At 42.3% G+C, this 15,579-nt stretch overlaps 1 protein-coding gene across 1 annotated transcript in view; it reads right to left on the bottom strand.

Annotated features, from left to right (window-relative positions):
* Nucleotides 1-306: 306 nt before the first annotated feature.
* The window catches only part of PIGS (phosphatidylinositol glycan anchor biosynthesis class S), a 32,479-nt gene continuing 17,206 nt past the window's right edge, over nucleotides 307-15,579 (bottom strand). The window contains exons 5-12 of the mRNA XM_030185872.1: nucleotides 12,444-12,535; nucleotides 8,005-8,239; nucleotides 6,699-6,841; nucleotides 5,726-5,840; nucleotides 5,154-5,299; nucleotides 3,761-3,861; nucleotides 3,362-3,572; nucleotides 307-741 (exon numbers count right to left, since the gene is read on the bottom strand). Coding sequence (XP_030041732.1) covers nucleotides 466-741; nucleotides 3,362-3,572; nucleotides 3,761-3,861; nucleotides 5,154-5,299; nucleotides 5,726-5,840; nucleotides 6,699-6,841; nucleotides 8,005-8,239; nucleotides 12,444-12,535 — 1,319 coding nt within the window. The 3' untranslated portion in view covers nucleotides 307-465. The remainder of the gene's footprint in view (nucleotides 742-3,361; nucleotides 3,573-3,760; nucleotides 3,862-5,153; nucleotides 5,300-5,725; nucleotides 5,841-6,698; nucleotides 6,842-8,004; nucleotides 8,240-12,443; nucleotides 12,536-15,579) is intronic.

Here is a 15,579-nt window from a genome sequence, read left to right as displayed (position 1 = left end):
GGCTCACAATCTAAGTTTGTACCTGAGGCAATGGAGGGTTAAGTGACTTGCCCAAGATCACAAGGAGCAGCAGTGGGATTTGAACCGGCCACCTCTGGATTGCAAGACCGGTGCTCTAACCACTAGGCCATTCCTCCACTCCTTTGTCTCTTTTGCAGACATTAGTATGAAAAAATGGATTGTAAGTCTAGCAGCTTTTATAGAAAGAGATAAGAGAGGCTGTTGCAAGTCCAACCTCCTAAACAATCTCGGTTCTGGAGAGCACCACCTTGTCTTCATTTAAAAATCACACTCCCTAAGACAAAATCACTGTAGACCATCAAGTTCACTCTTTATTCTTCCATAAAATACCACAACCTAAATCAAGCCTCATTTCCAGTTCATGTTGAGAGCTAATTAAAATAAATAAAAAAAAAAAAAGAAGAAGTATCTGCTGTCCCGGAACACCCCAGACACAGGGCTAACTCAGTCATTTTTGGTGGGCTCCTTTGTCCTTTGCTTCTGTTCCTTGGCAATCTTTATCAGGGACAGCAGGATAGGAACAGCCATAGGCAGGAAGAGTGGAATGTAAATGGCAAACTTCTGATCATCAGGGAAGTAAAGGAGATGGAGAAGTGAAGGATCAAAAAAGGCCTTTTCAGAGGAGGTGATAGCATCTTTACTGGCCCTGAATGCAGATTCCAGCCTGCCAGCTTCCAGCTCTAGCATTGCTGCCTGCACAGAGTCCACAGCATGGTACACCTAGGAAAAGCAGCAGAGACCAAAAAACAGAAATTGTTCAAGGGGGAAACCAAACTCTGATTTCAGTCTTCAGTTCAGGGGGGAGGGGTTGAGCTATAAGCTGGCAGAAAGACTCCAAACAAGAATTCTTATAAACAATCAGACTAAATGGATACATATGAAATTGACATTAACTGAGGAGCAATTAAATCTCAATTATTCAGACCTGTGTCTGTGCCAAGTCCTATGCATATAAACAGGTCTGAATAATTAAGAGATGTAATTAATCCTCAGTTTCATATCTATTTTAAAGTTTGGCTTTACAAGTTCATCTCATATTATTTTGAAATAAGAATTTTATACGTATACAAATGTGTTTTTCTTTAAATGTTCTGTACGTTTTTTAAACATTATATTGGAATTGAAGTTCCATCTCTTTGAAGATTCTTTATGTGTTTTAACTGTATTTATGTATGTTAAACAATTCTACACCCCTGATGCAGGTGAATTATGCCAGAACATGACTGTGCTGGGTCATTGTGACTGCCTTGATAATTCTGGATACCACAATAAATCCTTGAAACTATGGTGGACTCTAAAGTACTTTGTTCCCCTCCGGGTCATCATTGCCTTCATTTCGTTGTTTGCCTACTAGGTGGATTAGTCCTCTCTTTGCTTTTCCTTGGTCTCTTTGAAAAAGATAAAAGACTAGGGCTATCAGTCACACAGCAGGCTGAGTACCACCCAGACACTAGGATGGCCCAAGAGCATTTGGGCTTCTTTATGGCCCCACCTCATGCGTTTAGAGAACAATTCTGCTATGCACTGCACACAAACTGATCCATTACAGAAGGCAAATGTGTGACTGAAACGGTAAAATTATTTGCTGGGAGGAACTGCTGCTAAGATAAGAATAGCCACACCGGGTCAGACCAATGGTCCATGTAGCCTAGGATCCTGTTTCCAACAGTGGTCAATCCAGGTCACAAGTACCTAGCAGAAACCCAAACAGTAGCAACATTCCAGGCTACCAATTCCAGGGCAAGCAGTGGCTTCTCTCCATGTCCACCTCAATATCAGACTATGGACTTTTCCTCCAGGAAATTGTCCAAACCTTTTTTTAAACCAGATACGCTAACCACTATTACCACATCCTCCGGCAACATGTTCCAGAGCTTAACTAGTCACTGACTGAAAAAAAAAATATTTCCATGTAATTTCATTGAGTGTCCCCTAGTCTTTGCACTTTTTGAAAGAGTAAAAAAAATAACAAATTTAAAAAAACTCCAAAAAACTGATTCACTTCTACTCATTCTACACCACTCAGGATTTTGTAGACTTCAATCATATCCCCCCTCAGCCGTCTCTTTTCTGAGCGGAAGAAACCTAACCTCTTTAGCCTTTCCTTATATGGGAGAAGTTCCATCCCCTTTATCATTCTGATTGCTCTTCTTTAAACCTTTTCTAATTCCGCTATATCTTTTTTGAGATATAATGACTAGAATCGAACACAATACTTAAAGTGAGGTCACACCATGTAGTGATAACAGAGGCATTATATATATTCTTTGCCTTATTTTGCATCCTTTTCCTAATAATTCCTAGCATCCTGTTTGCTTTTTTTGGCCACCACTGCACACTGGGCAGAAGATTTCAGAATATTGTCTACAATGACACCTAAATCTTTTTCTTGAGTGCTGACTCCTAAGGTGGACTCTAGCATCAGGTAACTATAATTTGGATTATTCTTCCCAATGTGCATCACTTTGCATTTGTCCACATTAAATGTTATCTGCCCTTTGGATGCCCAGTCTTCCAGTTTAAGGTCATCCTGCAACTTTTCACAATCTGCATTTAATCACTTCACTCATCATTCCGATTTCCAGATCAGTTATAAATGCTAAATAGCACTGGTCCCAATACAGAAACCTGTGGCATTCCACTACTCACCCTCCTCTGTTGAGAAAAATAGCCATTTAACCCTACCCTCTGTTTTCTGTCGAATAACCAATTCCTAATCCACAGAAGGAAATTGCCTTCTATCCCATGACTTTTTAATTTTCTCAGGAGTCTCTCACGAGGAACTCTGTCAAAAGCTTTCTGAAAATCTAAGTACACCACATCAACTGGCTCACCTTTACCCACATGTTTATTCACGCCTTCAAAGAATTGGAACAAATTGGCGAGCTGAGACTTCCCTTGTCCGAACATATGCTGACTCTGTCCCATTAAACCATGTTTGTCTATGTGTTCTGTAATTTTATTCTTTATAATAGCTTCCACTATTTTGCCCGGTACTGAAGTCAGGCTTACCGGTCTTAATTTCCCAATCACCCCTGGAACCCTTTAAAAATCAACGTTATATTGCCCACCCTCCCATCTGCAGGTACTGCTACGTCAGTAAGACCTATACTTCCAGAGTTACTGATTGTTACATTTGTACCCCGCGCTTTCCCACTCATGGCAGGCTCAATGCGGCTTACATGGGGCAATGGAGGGTTAAGTGACTTGCCCGGAGTCAGAAGGAGCTGCCTGTGCCGGGAATCGAACTCAGTTCCTCAGGACCAAAGTCCACCACCCTAACCACTAGGCCACTCCTCCACTCTTACTACAGGCTTTATGCTGTGTTCCTGCCACCCACCTCAGAGGCTACGTTGTCATTAATAACAATATTCCCAATCTGGTCCAGCAGCTGAGCCAAGGAGGTCAGGGTTCCGCTCACTGTGGCAATATTCTCAACTGTCCTGGTCCACAGCAAGCGGTCCAGTTCCCAGTCTGTCAACCCCTCAGTCCCTGGGCTCGCCAGGTGAACATCCTCTGGCATGGACACCTTTGAAATTCCAAACAACAACCTGCGGAAGGAGAATGGATAAATGTATCAGAGAGTTATGCAAGCATGTGTGTGTTTGTGCAAGCACCTTCTCTTCCCACCTAAGCCTCCATAAAGTCTTTGTGAAACTCAAGAGAGAACAGAATAAAGCTGCAAAGCAGCATTTATGGCAGTGAAGAGAAGAGACCGCATTGCTGGGAAAGCTCTTACCGTAACTGTGTAAGGAATACTTCCATCACTGGCACCATATCAATGTCAACATGCAGAGGGAAAGTCCTGTAGCCTTCATCTCTGTTATCCACATTATAGACCTTTGAAAAAAAGCCACAAAACAAAAGGCTGATTCCTTTTTAAAGGGGCAGAATCACCTTGTTGATAAAGCAACAAACCAGTTTTATTAATTTATTGCATTTGTATCCCACATTTTCCCACCTACTTGCAGGCTCAAAATTGTTTTTGGCCTGAAAAACAATTTTGCACAGATCAAGTTCTGTGTAACTGGAAAAAACTCTCATGAACCAAGCTAGAAGAGCAGCTAGAGCCTGGAGAAGAACCTTCGGGATGGAGCCATAGCTGTCTCCTAAGCAGACCTTGCCCTCTGCACAGTGGCAGCCAGGAGAGCAAGTCCATATATTGCTGGGAAAGCAGCTTAAGCATAAGCTTAAATCAAGATGCTCTGATTAGATATTTCTGTATTATACGATATAAATCAACTGATGTCATTTTATTTACTTTTTGTAAACTGTAAAAGTAGCTGATATTGCAGCTTTCATTTTATTTTGCCATTTATTAATTTATTATTTTAATTTATTAATTTAGGTCTTGTTGTTTGTGTTTAACAGCTGTTTTATGTATTTTTATTGTAAGCCATGGCAGGATATAAATGTTTAAGATAACTAAATAAATTGCTGTACTGGAACCATTTTCAGCAAGCCCCTAACAGGCAAGGCTGGTGTTAATATGCCCAGGCCTAGGGCAGAAACTATAGTAGGCTATATCTTTGTTCAGCTTTAGGTAAGCTCTGGGCTGCCTATCGCATGGGGAGCCAAGGGCAATTTCCCCAACACCAGCCCTTCTCACAGGAGGAGAAAAACATTAGAATGGCATTGCTAACATGCGTATCAATACCAAGCAACTATCTTGCACTAAGTACCAAGAGATATGTTCCAATTCTCTTGGATGTCACCAGTCTAATTAAAAAAGAACTTCCATGTGCCTGTAGATATTAATCTAATCTCAAATTTATACACCGCACCGATTCCAGCTTGAGGTGGTTTACATCATAAGAAACTCACACAGAAAGTGAGGAATTGCACAAACACATCAACAAAAAAATCTTAAAATTTACCAAACAAAAAGCTTTTAGCACCAGAAGAGCAATCTTTGGCACAATGCAGGTACGCTTGAGAGATACACTCCTATCTACAGAAGCTGCCCCGAGAGAGACCCAGCATACACATCTCTACAGAACACACTTATTAAAAAAAGACCAGAAATATTGTCAAGTTCATATCTGTAGCAGTCAAATAAATACTTGGTTCTGGACCTCTCCCATTCTCACACACACAGGAGCCACCCCGTGTAAGAGCTACTGTTGGCTTACCATGATCCCACCCCAGCGTGGGCTGTGGAAGGCATTAGTGGTCACACGACTTCCATCCATGTTCTGGAGATAGAGAGGTGAATGAGAGTGTTCAGGAACGTACAGCAGAAAGTTCAGAACAGGGTAAAGTGATGCAGCACCAGAACCTGAAAATAAAAGATTAGAGTTAGCAGAAGACGCTCCCGATCCCCTCCCAGCCCAGAACAATCCTTCCAAATGTATATGGCACGAGTTCATGATTCTTCATCAAGATTCCCTCAAACTGAAGATTAGCTCCTCCATAGACCTCCCTACTTTCCCCCACACTCTGGTGCTAAGCAAATTACTATCATGCAGGGTTTCTCAGCCACTCTTATTTCTTACCATACACCCCTCTTCTCTAGCCATGAGAGCCAGAAGTTCATGTTACAGAAATGGCACTTTTCACAAAAAATGGTCTCTTAAAGTACCTTATAAACAAGATATGCAGCTATAGCAGAAGCTGTTTCATTAAAAAAAAAAAGATATGCTACTGTGAGAATGGAGGAATGGAATGGAAAGACAGCAGAACATGGGCAAGACAAATGACTCACCAAGCCTGGCTTCTAAAGGGTTAATGACATGAGGCAGGCTGTTGACCTTCAGGGTATAGCTGGAGGTGCTCTTCTCATAGCGGGGTGTCACTCCCAGAATTACGTAGTACAAGATCTGGAAGAAAAAGAAGTACTGGATAATAAACGGGCAACAAGAGTTTTAACCAAATACAAAACTCATCAAAAGAAATACATGAAGTAGCTCTACAGAGAAGCTACAACTCGATAGTCCACTTTAGATAATGTGCTCATGCAACTTACTGCTCCAATGTGGAAAAGGGCCTCAGTGTAACCACAAAACCTGCAAGAACGCTAAGGCTTTAATAGCGGAACCAAAACATTATATATTTATGTTTTTTTATAGAAATGTTTTTGCCAGCTGGGCTTTTCACGAGGGACAACCAAGTTAAGTGAAATTTTACACACTGAAGATGTTACAATTTGATGGACTATCAGATTTATTCATTTTTATTGTTTTGACATAGTATTAAAATGTTTTCAAAAACACAGTATTGTTAGACCAATGATGGTGTTTTGATCCCACTATTAAAGCCATACAAGTTCTTAATGGCTATGTGGTTTCACAGAGGTATTTTCTTTCATTATTATTATACCAGTAAGTTGCATGAATGCATTATTTGAAGTACGATAACAAAGCTTTTTTGCCAGCTGGGCTTTCCACAAGGAATAGGGAGTGGAGGAGTGGCCTAGTGGTTAGGGTGGTGGACTTTGGTCCTGGGGAACTGAGTTCAATTCCCACTTCAGGCACGGGCAGCTCCTCGTGACTCTGGGCAAGTCACTTAACCCTCCATTGCCCCATGTAAGCCGCATTGAGCCTGCCATGAGTGGGAAAGCGCGGGGTACAAATGTAACAAAAATAAATAAAAAATTCACAGAAAGCTCACTCCCTGTCCTCTCAGTTTACACCACCTTATCTACAGGACTCCCCACCCTATCTTCCCACACTGTTTACCTGAGAGTCTACAGAAAAGTTTGCCACAAATGCCAGCTTGTCCAGAAAAGGTTGTATGTAGTTATCAACAGCAGCCTCAATGTTCCAGTGTAGGTCATGATACTTGGGGTCAGGGTTTAACAGGCTGAACGTAATCTCATAACCTGCACAGAAAGAGAGAGAGATCAGAAGTGAGATAATCTTGGGCTTCAGGAAAGGAGGGGGGAAAAAAAAAGTGCAGATCTTTTTCCCTGCTATGCCACAGTTATTATTTTTTTTTTTGTTACATTTGTACCCCGCGCTTTCCCACTCATGGCAGGCTCAATGCGGCTTACATGGGGCAATGGAGGGTTAAGTGACTTGCCCAGAGTCACAAGGAGCTGCCTGTGCCTGAAGTGGGAATCAAACTCAGTTCCTCAGTTCCCCAGGACCAATGTTCACCACCCTAACCACTAGGCCACTCCTCCACTGTTGCTACTATTTGAGATTCTACATGGAATGTTGCTATTCCACTAGCAACATTCCATGTAGAAGTCGGCCCTTGCAGATCACCAATGTGGCCGCGCAGGCTTCTGCGAGTCTGACGTCCTGCACGTACGTGCAGGACGTCAGACTCACAGAAACAGAAGCCTGCGCAGCCTTCTACCTAGAATGTTGCTAGTGGAATAGCAACATTCCATGTAGAATCTCCAATAGTAGCAACATTCCATGCAGAATCTCCAATAGTAGCAACATTCCATCTAGAATCTCCAATAGTAGCAACAGAATCTCCAATAGTAGCAACATTCCATGTAGAATCTCCAATAGTATCTATTTTATTTTTGTTACATTTGTACCCCGCGCTTTCCCACTCATGGCAGGCTCAATGCGGCTTACATGGGACAATGGAGGGTTAAGTGACTTGCCCAGAGTCACAAGGAGTTGCCTGTGCCTGAAGTGGGAATCAAACTCAGGTCCTCAGTTCCCCAGGACCAAAGTCCACCACCCTAACCACTAGGCCACTCCTCCACTCCAAGCAGTAATCAATTTTTCACTGAAATAAACTCATAAGCATGTGGCTCTAGCTGTAACAAAGATCTTTAAGCAGGGATACACCCGCTTTTAAAGCACAGCCATTTGGTAACAATCCCTGAGTGAGAAATGCCTTCTCTGCACTTATAAAATGCTACTGAGTCAAGGTCTCTTGATGCCTTGTGCAGTTTACCTCACAAGCTTGAAGAGGCTGTTACAGCAAAAGGGACTCTACCAGTGGAGCTGAATAGACTCCAGGAAATTACAGGCTTGCCCAAGTCACAGTTACAGGGTCCCACCCCTCCCCCTCACTCACCCAAATTGGACTTGAAAGCTCTCCTGTTATCTGCAAATGCATCTTTGTTGAATAAGCCAATGGGAACTCGGTCTGACAATGCAGTGCTGATGGTATCATCAGTAAAGGCCATGGCTTGCACAATCTGTTCCACCTTCCCCAGAAGAACAGTGAGAATATCCTCTGTGCGGAGCCCCTGATCCCATGCAGCCTTCAGCACAGCGGCCCGGTGCTTCCCGATGTACCCACTGACGCCCTGCAGAAAGAACAAGAACAAGCAGCTACTCAACATGAAGTATTTCCATCGTTACAGCTCCAGTGACTGTAGGGCACGTACAATACAGAAGGTCTTCAGTCTACAGTTACTACTTTAACAGACACCACACCGCGGAGTCCGTCAGCTTTTAAGTTTTCCACCAAAAGGTGCGTTTGTCATACAACTCTTAGTACAGAATGCTGCTTCTTTTTTTGTTGTTTACTTCTGCTCCTTAGAGCTTCCCAGATCTATCTGAACCAGGGTTGGGATCTAGCACTAGGAGCCTTTACTCAATCACCTGAGGATTTTCTCCCAACTCACTTAGTCCAGTCTCTACAGCACCAGTCCTCAGCATGGGCCAAGCACCAGAGTTCACCCTGAAAGCCTGCAATTGTGAAATCTTATCTGGCCACTACACGCCACCATTGCACCATTTCCATCCTTGACAACACAGAAAATGGAAGACTTCAGCTGGGAGTCAACTAGTCCCTGCACACCGCTACTGAGCCCTGGAACATTTAAACAGCTTGGAGGACAGAGAAGCAAGGGAAAATGTAATAAAAAGTGTATGCAGTCATGAAAGGTGTGGAGAAAGCAAATAGTGAATTACTAATCACTGTGTGTCACAATACAAGAACCAGAAGGCACCCAATGGCACAGTCAGGCGAATGTTTGACACACTCATAGGAAGCACTTCATTCACACATCACCTTGTTACCTATGGGACATACAGTCACAGGAACCAGGGGTGATATGATACAGATGTTCAAATATTTGACACGTTTTAATCCGCAAACAAAACTTTTCCAGAAAAGGAAAGGTGGTAGAACTAAAGGACATGAACTGAGGTTGAAGGGAGGAAGACTCAGGAAGTATTTTTTCACTGAGAGGGTGATGGATACTTGGCATGCCCTACCATGGCAGGTAGAGGAGACAAAATCCATAACACAATTCAAAAATGTGTGGGATAAACATGTAGGAATCCTGTTTAGAAGGAATTGATCCAAAGAGGCATAGCAGAGACTAGGTGGCAACACTGGTAACTGGGAAGCAAAGCCAGTATGGGGAAGACTTCTACAGTCTGTGCCTTGATCATGGCTGGATAGATTCGGATGGGATGGAATGAAGCTTATCAAGGGCTTCGATAACAACTTGAAATGTTTTTGAACAAGGACAGTGCCAGGCAGACTTCTATGGTCTTTGCCCTGAAAATGGCATGGACAAATCAAGTTCAGCTATACATATGATCATCACCTTGTATCAACTCATACCTTATGTAATGAGTTTATCTCTTCAGGAAGACTGGATGGATCGTATAGGTCTTTATCTGCTATGTTACTATGTATAACTAGGGTCAGCAAGCAGGGACAGATCCTCGCATGGGCCTACTGGACCTGGTCCGTGTGGGGGTGGGGCCTCTAGCTGTGTTTTTCAGGAATGTGATTATTTATATACTCTGCTGAACCCCGTTTACCATTTATTAATGCTCATGTCAATACCCTATAACACTAAAGTAACTTGACCAAGCAAAATATTTCCTTTTCTTCCATCTACCAATATCTACATAGACTACATTTCTATGCAACCTACTTCTGCTTACGTCATTTATCATTGACATTTTGCCGTTGTCGTCAATACGGTTATTGTTATATGGATCGTAAGCCTTTAAGTGATACTGCAGAGCACAATTTTGAAAAGAAAAATATACGAAGATCAGAATTGTTAAGAAAAATGTTGCATGTATATTGAGTTCCTTATGCAATGGATAGTAAAACTATGCATTTGGCAGACTTATACGGTCTGTGCCCTGAAGAGGACAGATACAAATCAAGGTAGGGTATACACAAAAGGTAGCACATATGAGTTTATCTTGTTGGGCAGACTGGATGGACTGTGCAGGTCTTTTTCTGCCGTCATCTACTATGTCAGATGCGGCCAGGAAGAGTAAGAGGGCGACCCTATGTGCTAGCTGGCCCAGGGGCCCATAAAATTGTGATCCATTCCTGTCAACAAGGGATTAGACAGTTATCAAAAGATGAAATCAGACCAAGAAAAGGTGGAAGAAATATAAATAGTTCTAACTGTATTGGGTACCTCTGATTATAAAGAACTTCCAAAGCATCTCGATGTCTGTACATATTACACTTTGTAAAAGGCATGAGCCAAAATCCAAAAATCCCAAATAAACTCCAGGAAGCAGTTCTGGCATAATAACAGTGTTAAGAGACACTCTGACAATAATATGAGCGTGAGATCAAACCTAACACACCTTAGCTCAAAAGCGAGGTTCATGCCTGTCTTGGTATGCAAACACATTAGGTTCCAGGCTATTACATAGCAGTTGAGAATTCACCTCTGGCTCAGTGCAGTCCTAAACCATGAACGCTGGAAACTAAACAGTATGACAGGCCGTGGGCAACTCTATACACAACCTATTTCTTATACAGTACCCCTGAGCACCTGCTGTGTGCCACTGTCGACACAGGTCTTTGGTCTGACTCAGTCCAGCTGTTTTTAAAAACTGCTAACAAAAAAAAAAAAATCATACAGTGATCTACCAAAGAGAGACATAATAAAATAATGCAAACACTAAAAATTAAATTAGTAATATTTAATATGATATGATATGATACAGACGTTCAAATACTTGAAAGGTATTAATCCGCAAAAAAATCTTTTCCGGAGATGGGAAGGCGGTAGAACGAAGACATGCAATGAGATTGAAGGAGAGCAGACTCAAAAAAGATGTCAGGAAGTATTTTTTCACGGAGAGGGTGGTGGATGCTTGGAATGCCCTCCCGCGGGAGGTGGTGATGAAAACGGTAACGGAATTCAAACATGCGTGGGATAAACATAAAGGAATCCTGTGCAGTAGGAATGGATCCTCAGAAGCTTAGCCAAAATTGGGTGGCGGAGCAGGTGGGGGAAGAGAGGTTGGTAGTTGGGAGGCGAGGATAGTGGAGGGCAGACTTATACGGTCTGCCAGAGCCGGAGATGGGAGGCGGGACTGGTGGTTGGGAGGCGGGAAATACTGCTGGGCAGACTTGTACGGTCTGTGCCCTGAAAAAGGCAGGTACAAATCAAGGTGAGGTATACACATATGAGTTTATCTTGTTGGGCAGACTGGATGGACCGTGCAGGTCTTTTTCTGCCGTCATCTACTATGTTATATGTTACTATGTAAAATCCACAGACCATCTACACACAAAATTACCAAAAACCTAAAGAAAAACAAACACATTCTATTCTCTTTTACCTTACTAAAAGCCATAAACATTGAACAGGGTCAACCTAAAAAATACCAAATGTCATTTATTCATTCCTTGGGCTGTAGAGCCAGTACACCAAACCTTCAACTCTGACTCCTTTATTTTTCTACTGCTATGGGTTAGCAGTAAAAAGGTATTTTATGGAGTGCAGCAGCTTCGGTCCTGTCTGACATCCCTGATGCAGTTGTAGTATGACGTAAAACACCGACCATCCTCAGACTTGTGTGATCTAAACACCCTCTGGAATGCTTTCTAAAGTTAAGTTTACATGTTTTTTTCACTACTCCGACATTAGAAGATATGTCAACGACAGCTATAAAATAATTTGCTAATGGATTTTTTTTTTAAAGGATTGAAGGAGTGAGGCATAGTATATTGTGCCTTTTGAAATTCCGAGGCTTTTTCCATACACTAGCATTGCTATTTAATACTGCATCTATAATTACATGTAAGTTTGATAAATCTTGATTATTCTAGTCCTCTACACCTTGAGCTACAAGTTTTGTGTTTTCATACAAAACATAACATCCAATTCAAACTGTGGTTCTGATCTTTCGCAATTACTTCCACACCCTTTCATAAATGGGCAGATTCTCCCAGCTCATCGAGGGCATTACCCAGTTTTACGAGGATTAGCAACTTGTCTGCCACTAAAATCCAACCAGGTGTAATAAAACCTCTTCAAATACTAAAACACCTATACTGTCTCAATATTATATGAGAGGAAGAATCCAGCTGCATTCGCTTCCCTGGGATCATTCTCCTGACTGCAGTAACCAGAGGTGTGTGGAAGATTCCTCGTCATGTTCAGCAATATTGCAGCTGGGGAAATGAGAACTCATTACAAGGTCCTTTATCAGCAGAAAGTACAGAAACCTATGTGAGAAGAAAAGTAAGAGAGGAAAAACAGCCTTTAAGAAACTATATAACTCTACCTGTGCCAGGAGAGAAGATGCTTCTGGAATAATATAAACAAAGAGTGAGCCCACAGAAGCTTTGTTCAGCCAGTGCAATTCCTCATCTGTCTCTGAAAAGCAAGAGAATGTTCTATTAGCACCAAGTCATGCTTGCCCAGATTATATTAACAATCTAAGAACATAAGCATTGCCATACTAGTACAGATCAAAGGTCTACCAAGCCCAGTATCCTGTTTCCAACAGTGGCCAATCCAAGTCACAAGTACCTGGCAAGATCCTAAAAAAGTTAAAATAGGTTTTATGCTGCTTATCCCAGGAATAAGTAGTGGATTTTCGCAAATCCATCTTAATAATGGCTTATGGACATTTCTTCTAGTAACTTGTCCAACCCTTTTAAACCCTGCTAAACTAACTGCTTTTACCAAATTCTCTGGCAACAAACTCCAGAGTTTAATTACACGTTGAGTGAAGAAATATTTTCTCCATTTTGTGACCATCTCTGGAAAAAGGTGACTAAAGTTACCAACAACAAAAAAAGAAAAATTAGGTCTTACCTGATAATTTTCTTTCCATTAGTACTTCCCACTATTCCAGAACTTGTGAGACAGCTGTGCAATCAACCAGCAGGTGGAGATAGAGAACTAAAAACTGAGCTGAGACATTCCTTGGCATCCAGTCCAGCTCTTCAGTATTTACTTAGACAAGCAGTAAGGATGAACTCAGAATAAACATAACCACCTTAAACAACTTGCTAACCTAACGCTAACCAGCTGAGCAAACATATGTGGACTTCTCTCTTCTCTTGACAATCTGTAGAGAACAAGAGATATGCAGGAAGGCCCAAGCAAGGTGACAGTCATTATTTGACCCATTACTTCGCCCCAACTAAACATCTCAGAAAGCTCAGGCGGGCCTCCGGAATAGTGGGAAGGACTAATGGAAAGAAAATGATCAGGTAAGACCTAATTTCTCCTTCCATTATGTAACTTCCCACTATTCCAGAACCTGTGGAATGTTTAAAAGCAATCCCTAGAGTGGGTGGGATCTTGGTGCTGCCATCCTGAGGACTGAAGCCCCAAAACTGGCTACCGAGTGCGCCGCATCGTCCACCATGTACTGCATGGCAAAGGTATGCAGCGTTGACCACATCACCGCCTTGCAAATATCTGTTGGAGACAGTAAGAGACTCCACCCAGAATGATGCTGTATGCCTCGTAGAATGAGCCCACAAAGCCTGAGGAGCCTGCTTCCCCGCAAGCAAAAAAGTTGATACAATAGTCTCCTTCAGCCATGTAGCAATTTTGGGCTTGGAAGATACCAATTAGCTTCTACTAACCACTCTTTAGGGGTTACTCTTCTTTCAACAAACAATTCATTGCGCTCTCTTCAACTGAATCCTCCACTGGGAGATGAGGGTCTCAGATAAACACAGCCACCACCCCATGGACAGGACTTTACTTCACCTCAACTTTACAATCCTGTCCTCCACCCCCGACTGTTTATTTTATTTTTGTTACATTTGTACCCCGCACTTTCCCACTCATGGCAGGCTCAATGCGGCTTACATGGGGCAATGGAGGGTTAAGTGACTTGCCCAGAGTCACAAGGAGCTGCCTGTGCCTGAAGTGGGAATCGAACTCAGTTCCTCAGTTCCCCAAGACCAAAGTCCACCACCCTAACCACTAGATATCTGAGTCTTATTTCAAGGCCCACAGTGTTACCGCCACACTGTGGCCAACTCAAAGTTCCTTATCCTTCCCATTATCCTGGACTTCAGGTAAGTACCTTGTCTCTTTAGAGATCATTTCCTTTGGTATCCAGTCATCAGTTATTTGGCATCCTTCACTCTTCTTGGAGGGCCCCTTCTCCTTGGAAAAAGGCTTTTTTAAAGGGTTGCTTCCTACCAACCCCACCCTTCCTGGGCTCCTCCTATATTCTAGAAAAGGTACAGAACCTTATCCAATGGGCTTGCCTTCTGAAGGGAACTATTCCCACCTTCTACCACAGGCCCTCCCTCGTCAACTTAGCACAAGGGTAACTTCCCCTCCCCCTCCCCAGATACCTGTGTCAGGGCTATTGTTGGGGCAGGGCTCTCTTAGTGGCCTCCACAAAATGACACAAGGGCCTCCACCATTAGAATGCTCTTAACTGGTCGCTAACCATCTAAGCAGGCTTCTTCTACTCCTGAGCGCCTTCTAGTGGCTCCCTTCAGGTCATTACAGAAGCCTTCCACTGTAACAGCTCCCTCTGGTGGCTAGGTCCTATCAAGGCATATCCTATATTTAATCACAGGATTGTTTCTGTTCCTTATCTTTTCCATTTTTTTATCATAGTCTCTATCATAGTTACCACATTATGCCTGATATACAGTAACCATTTTAATATAATATCACAAATATCGACGTTTTTTCCCCATTTATAACTGAAAACAAAAAAAATAATGCTCAACATGTAACTCTCAAAGTATATGCTTTTCAAAAAGGAATGTCTAATTATCCAGATTTATGATTATTTGGACCACCCACTGCAGCGTACAGTCCGGATAATCAGAGTTGTACTGTAATTAGAATTTACATGTACAAATGTATAAGGAGTCTTTTACTTAGCTCACGGTAAAAATCAGCTCATGGATGTTCAATGTAACATTGTCGCTCTTGGGGGGAAAAAAAAAAGCCTACACTTTCTTTAACCTGTCTTAATATACAAATCCGTCTTCAAAGTAGAATCTGTTGCTGAACACAAATCACCCGCAATTGAAATGTTAGAACACAAGATCACCGACCAAACACTAACAGGAACCCTATGCTGCATAGTCTTCTACCACCCACCGGGAAGCTGGCCCAATGCTCAGGAAGACTTTATGGAATTTATATCAACTACATGCACGAACTTCTCCAATGTCCTTCTCTTAGGCGATGTCAACCTGCACCTAGAAAATCAGCAAGACCATAACACTAGAAACCTGTTAACCTTCCTAATTCAATGGGACTTCGAAACACACAAAGCACCTCATCCCACACAAGGCCACCTATTGGACATACTTGCCTACAGGCTCTCAAAATAAAACAATCACATACTAGAAAATCGCAGATGGGAAGAAGTGCCATGGTCAGATCACAGCAAACTCATATTCACACTTCAATGGAAAGAACAT

The sequence above is a fragment of the Microcaecilia unicolor genome, chromosome 13 (assembly GCF_901765095.1).
Source record: "Microcaecilia unicolor chromosome 13, aMicUni1.1, whole genome shotgun sequence".
NCBI classification, from domain to species: Eukaryota; Metazoa; Chordata; class Amphibia; order Gymnophiona; family Siphonopidae; genus Microcaecilia; species Microcaecilia unicolor.
This window is presented reverse-complemented; position numbering and strand designations above follow the sequence as displayed.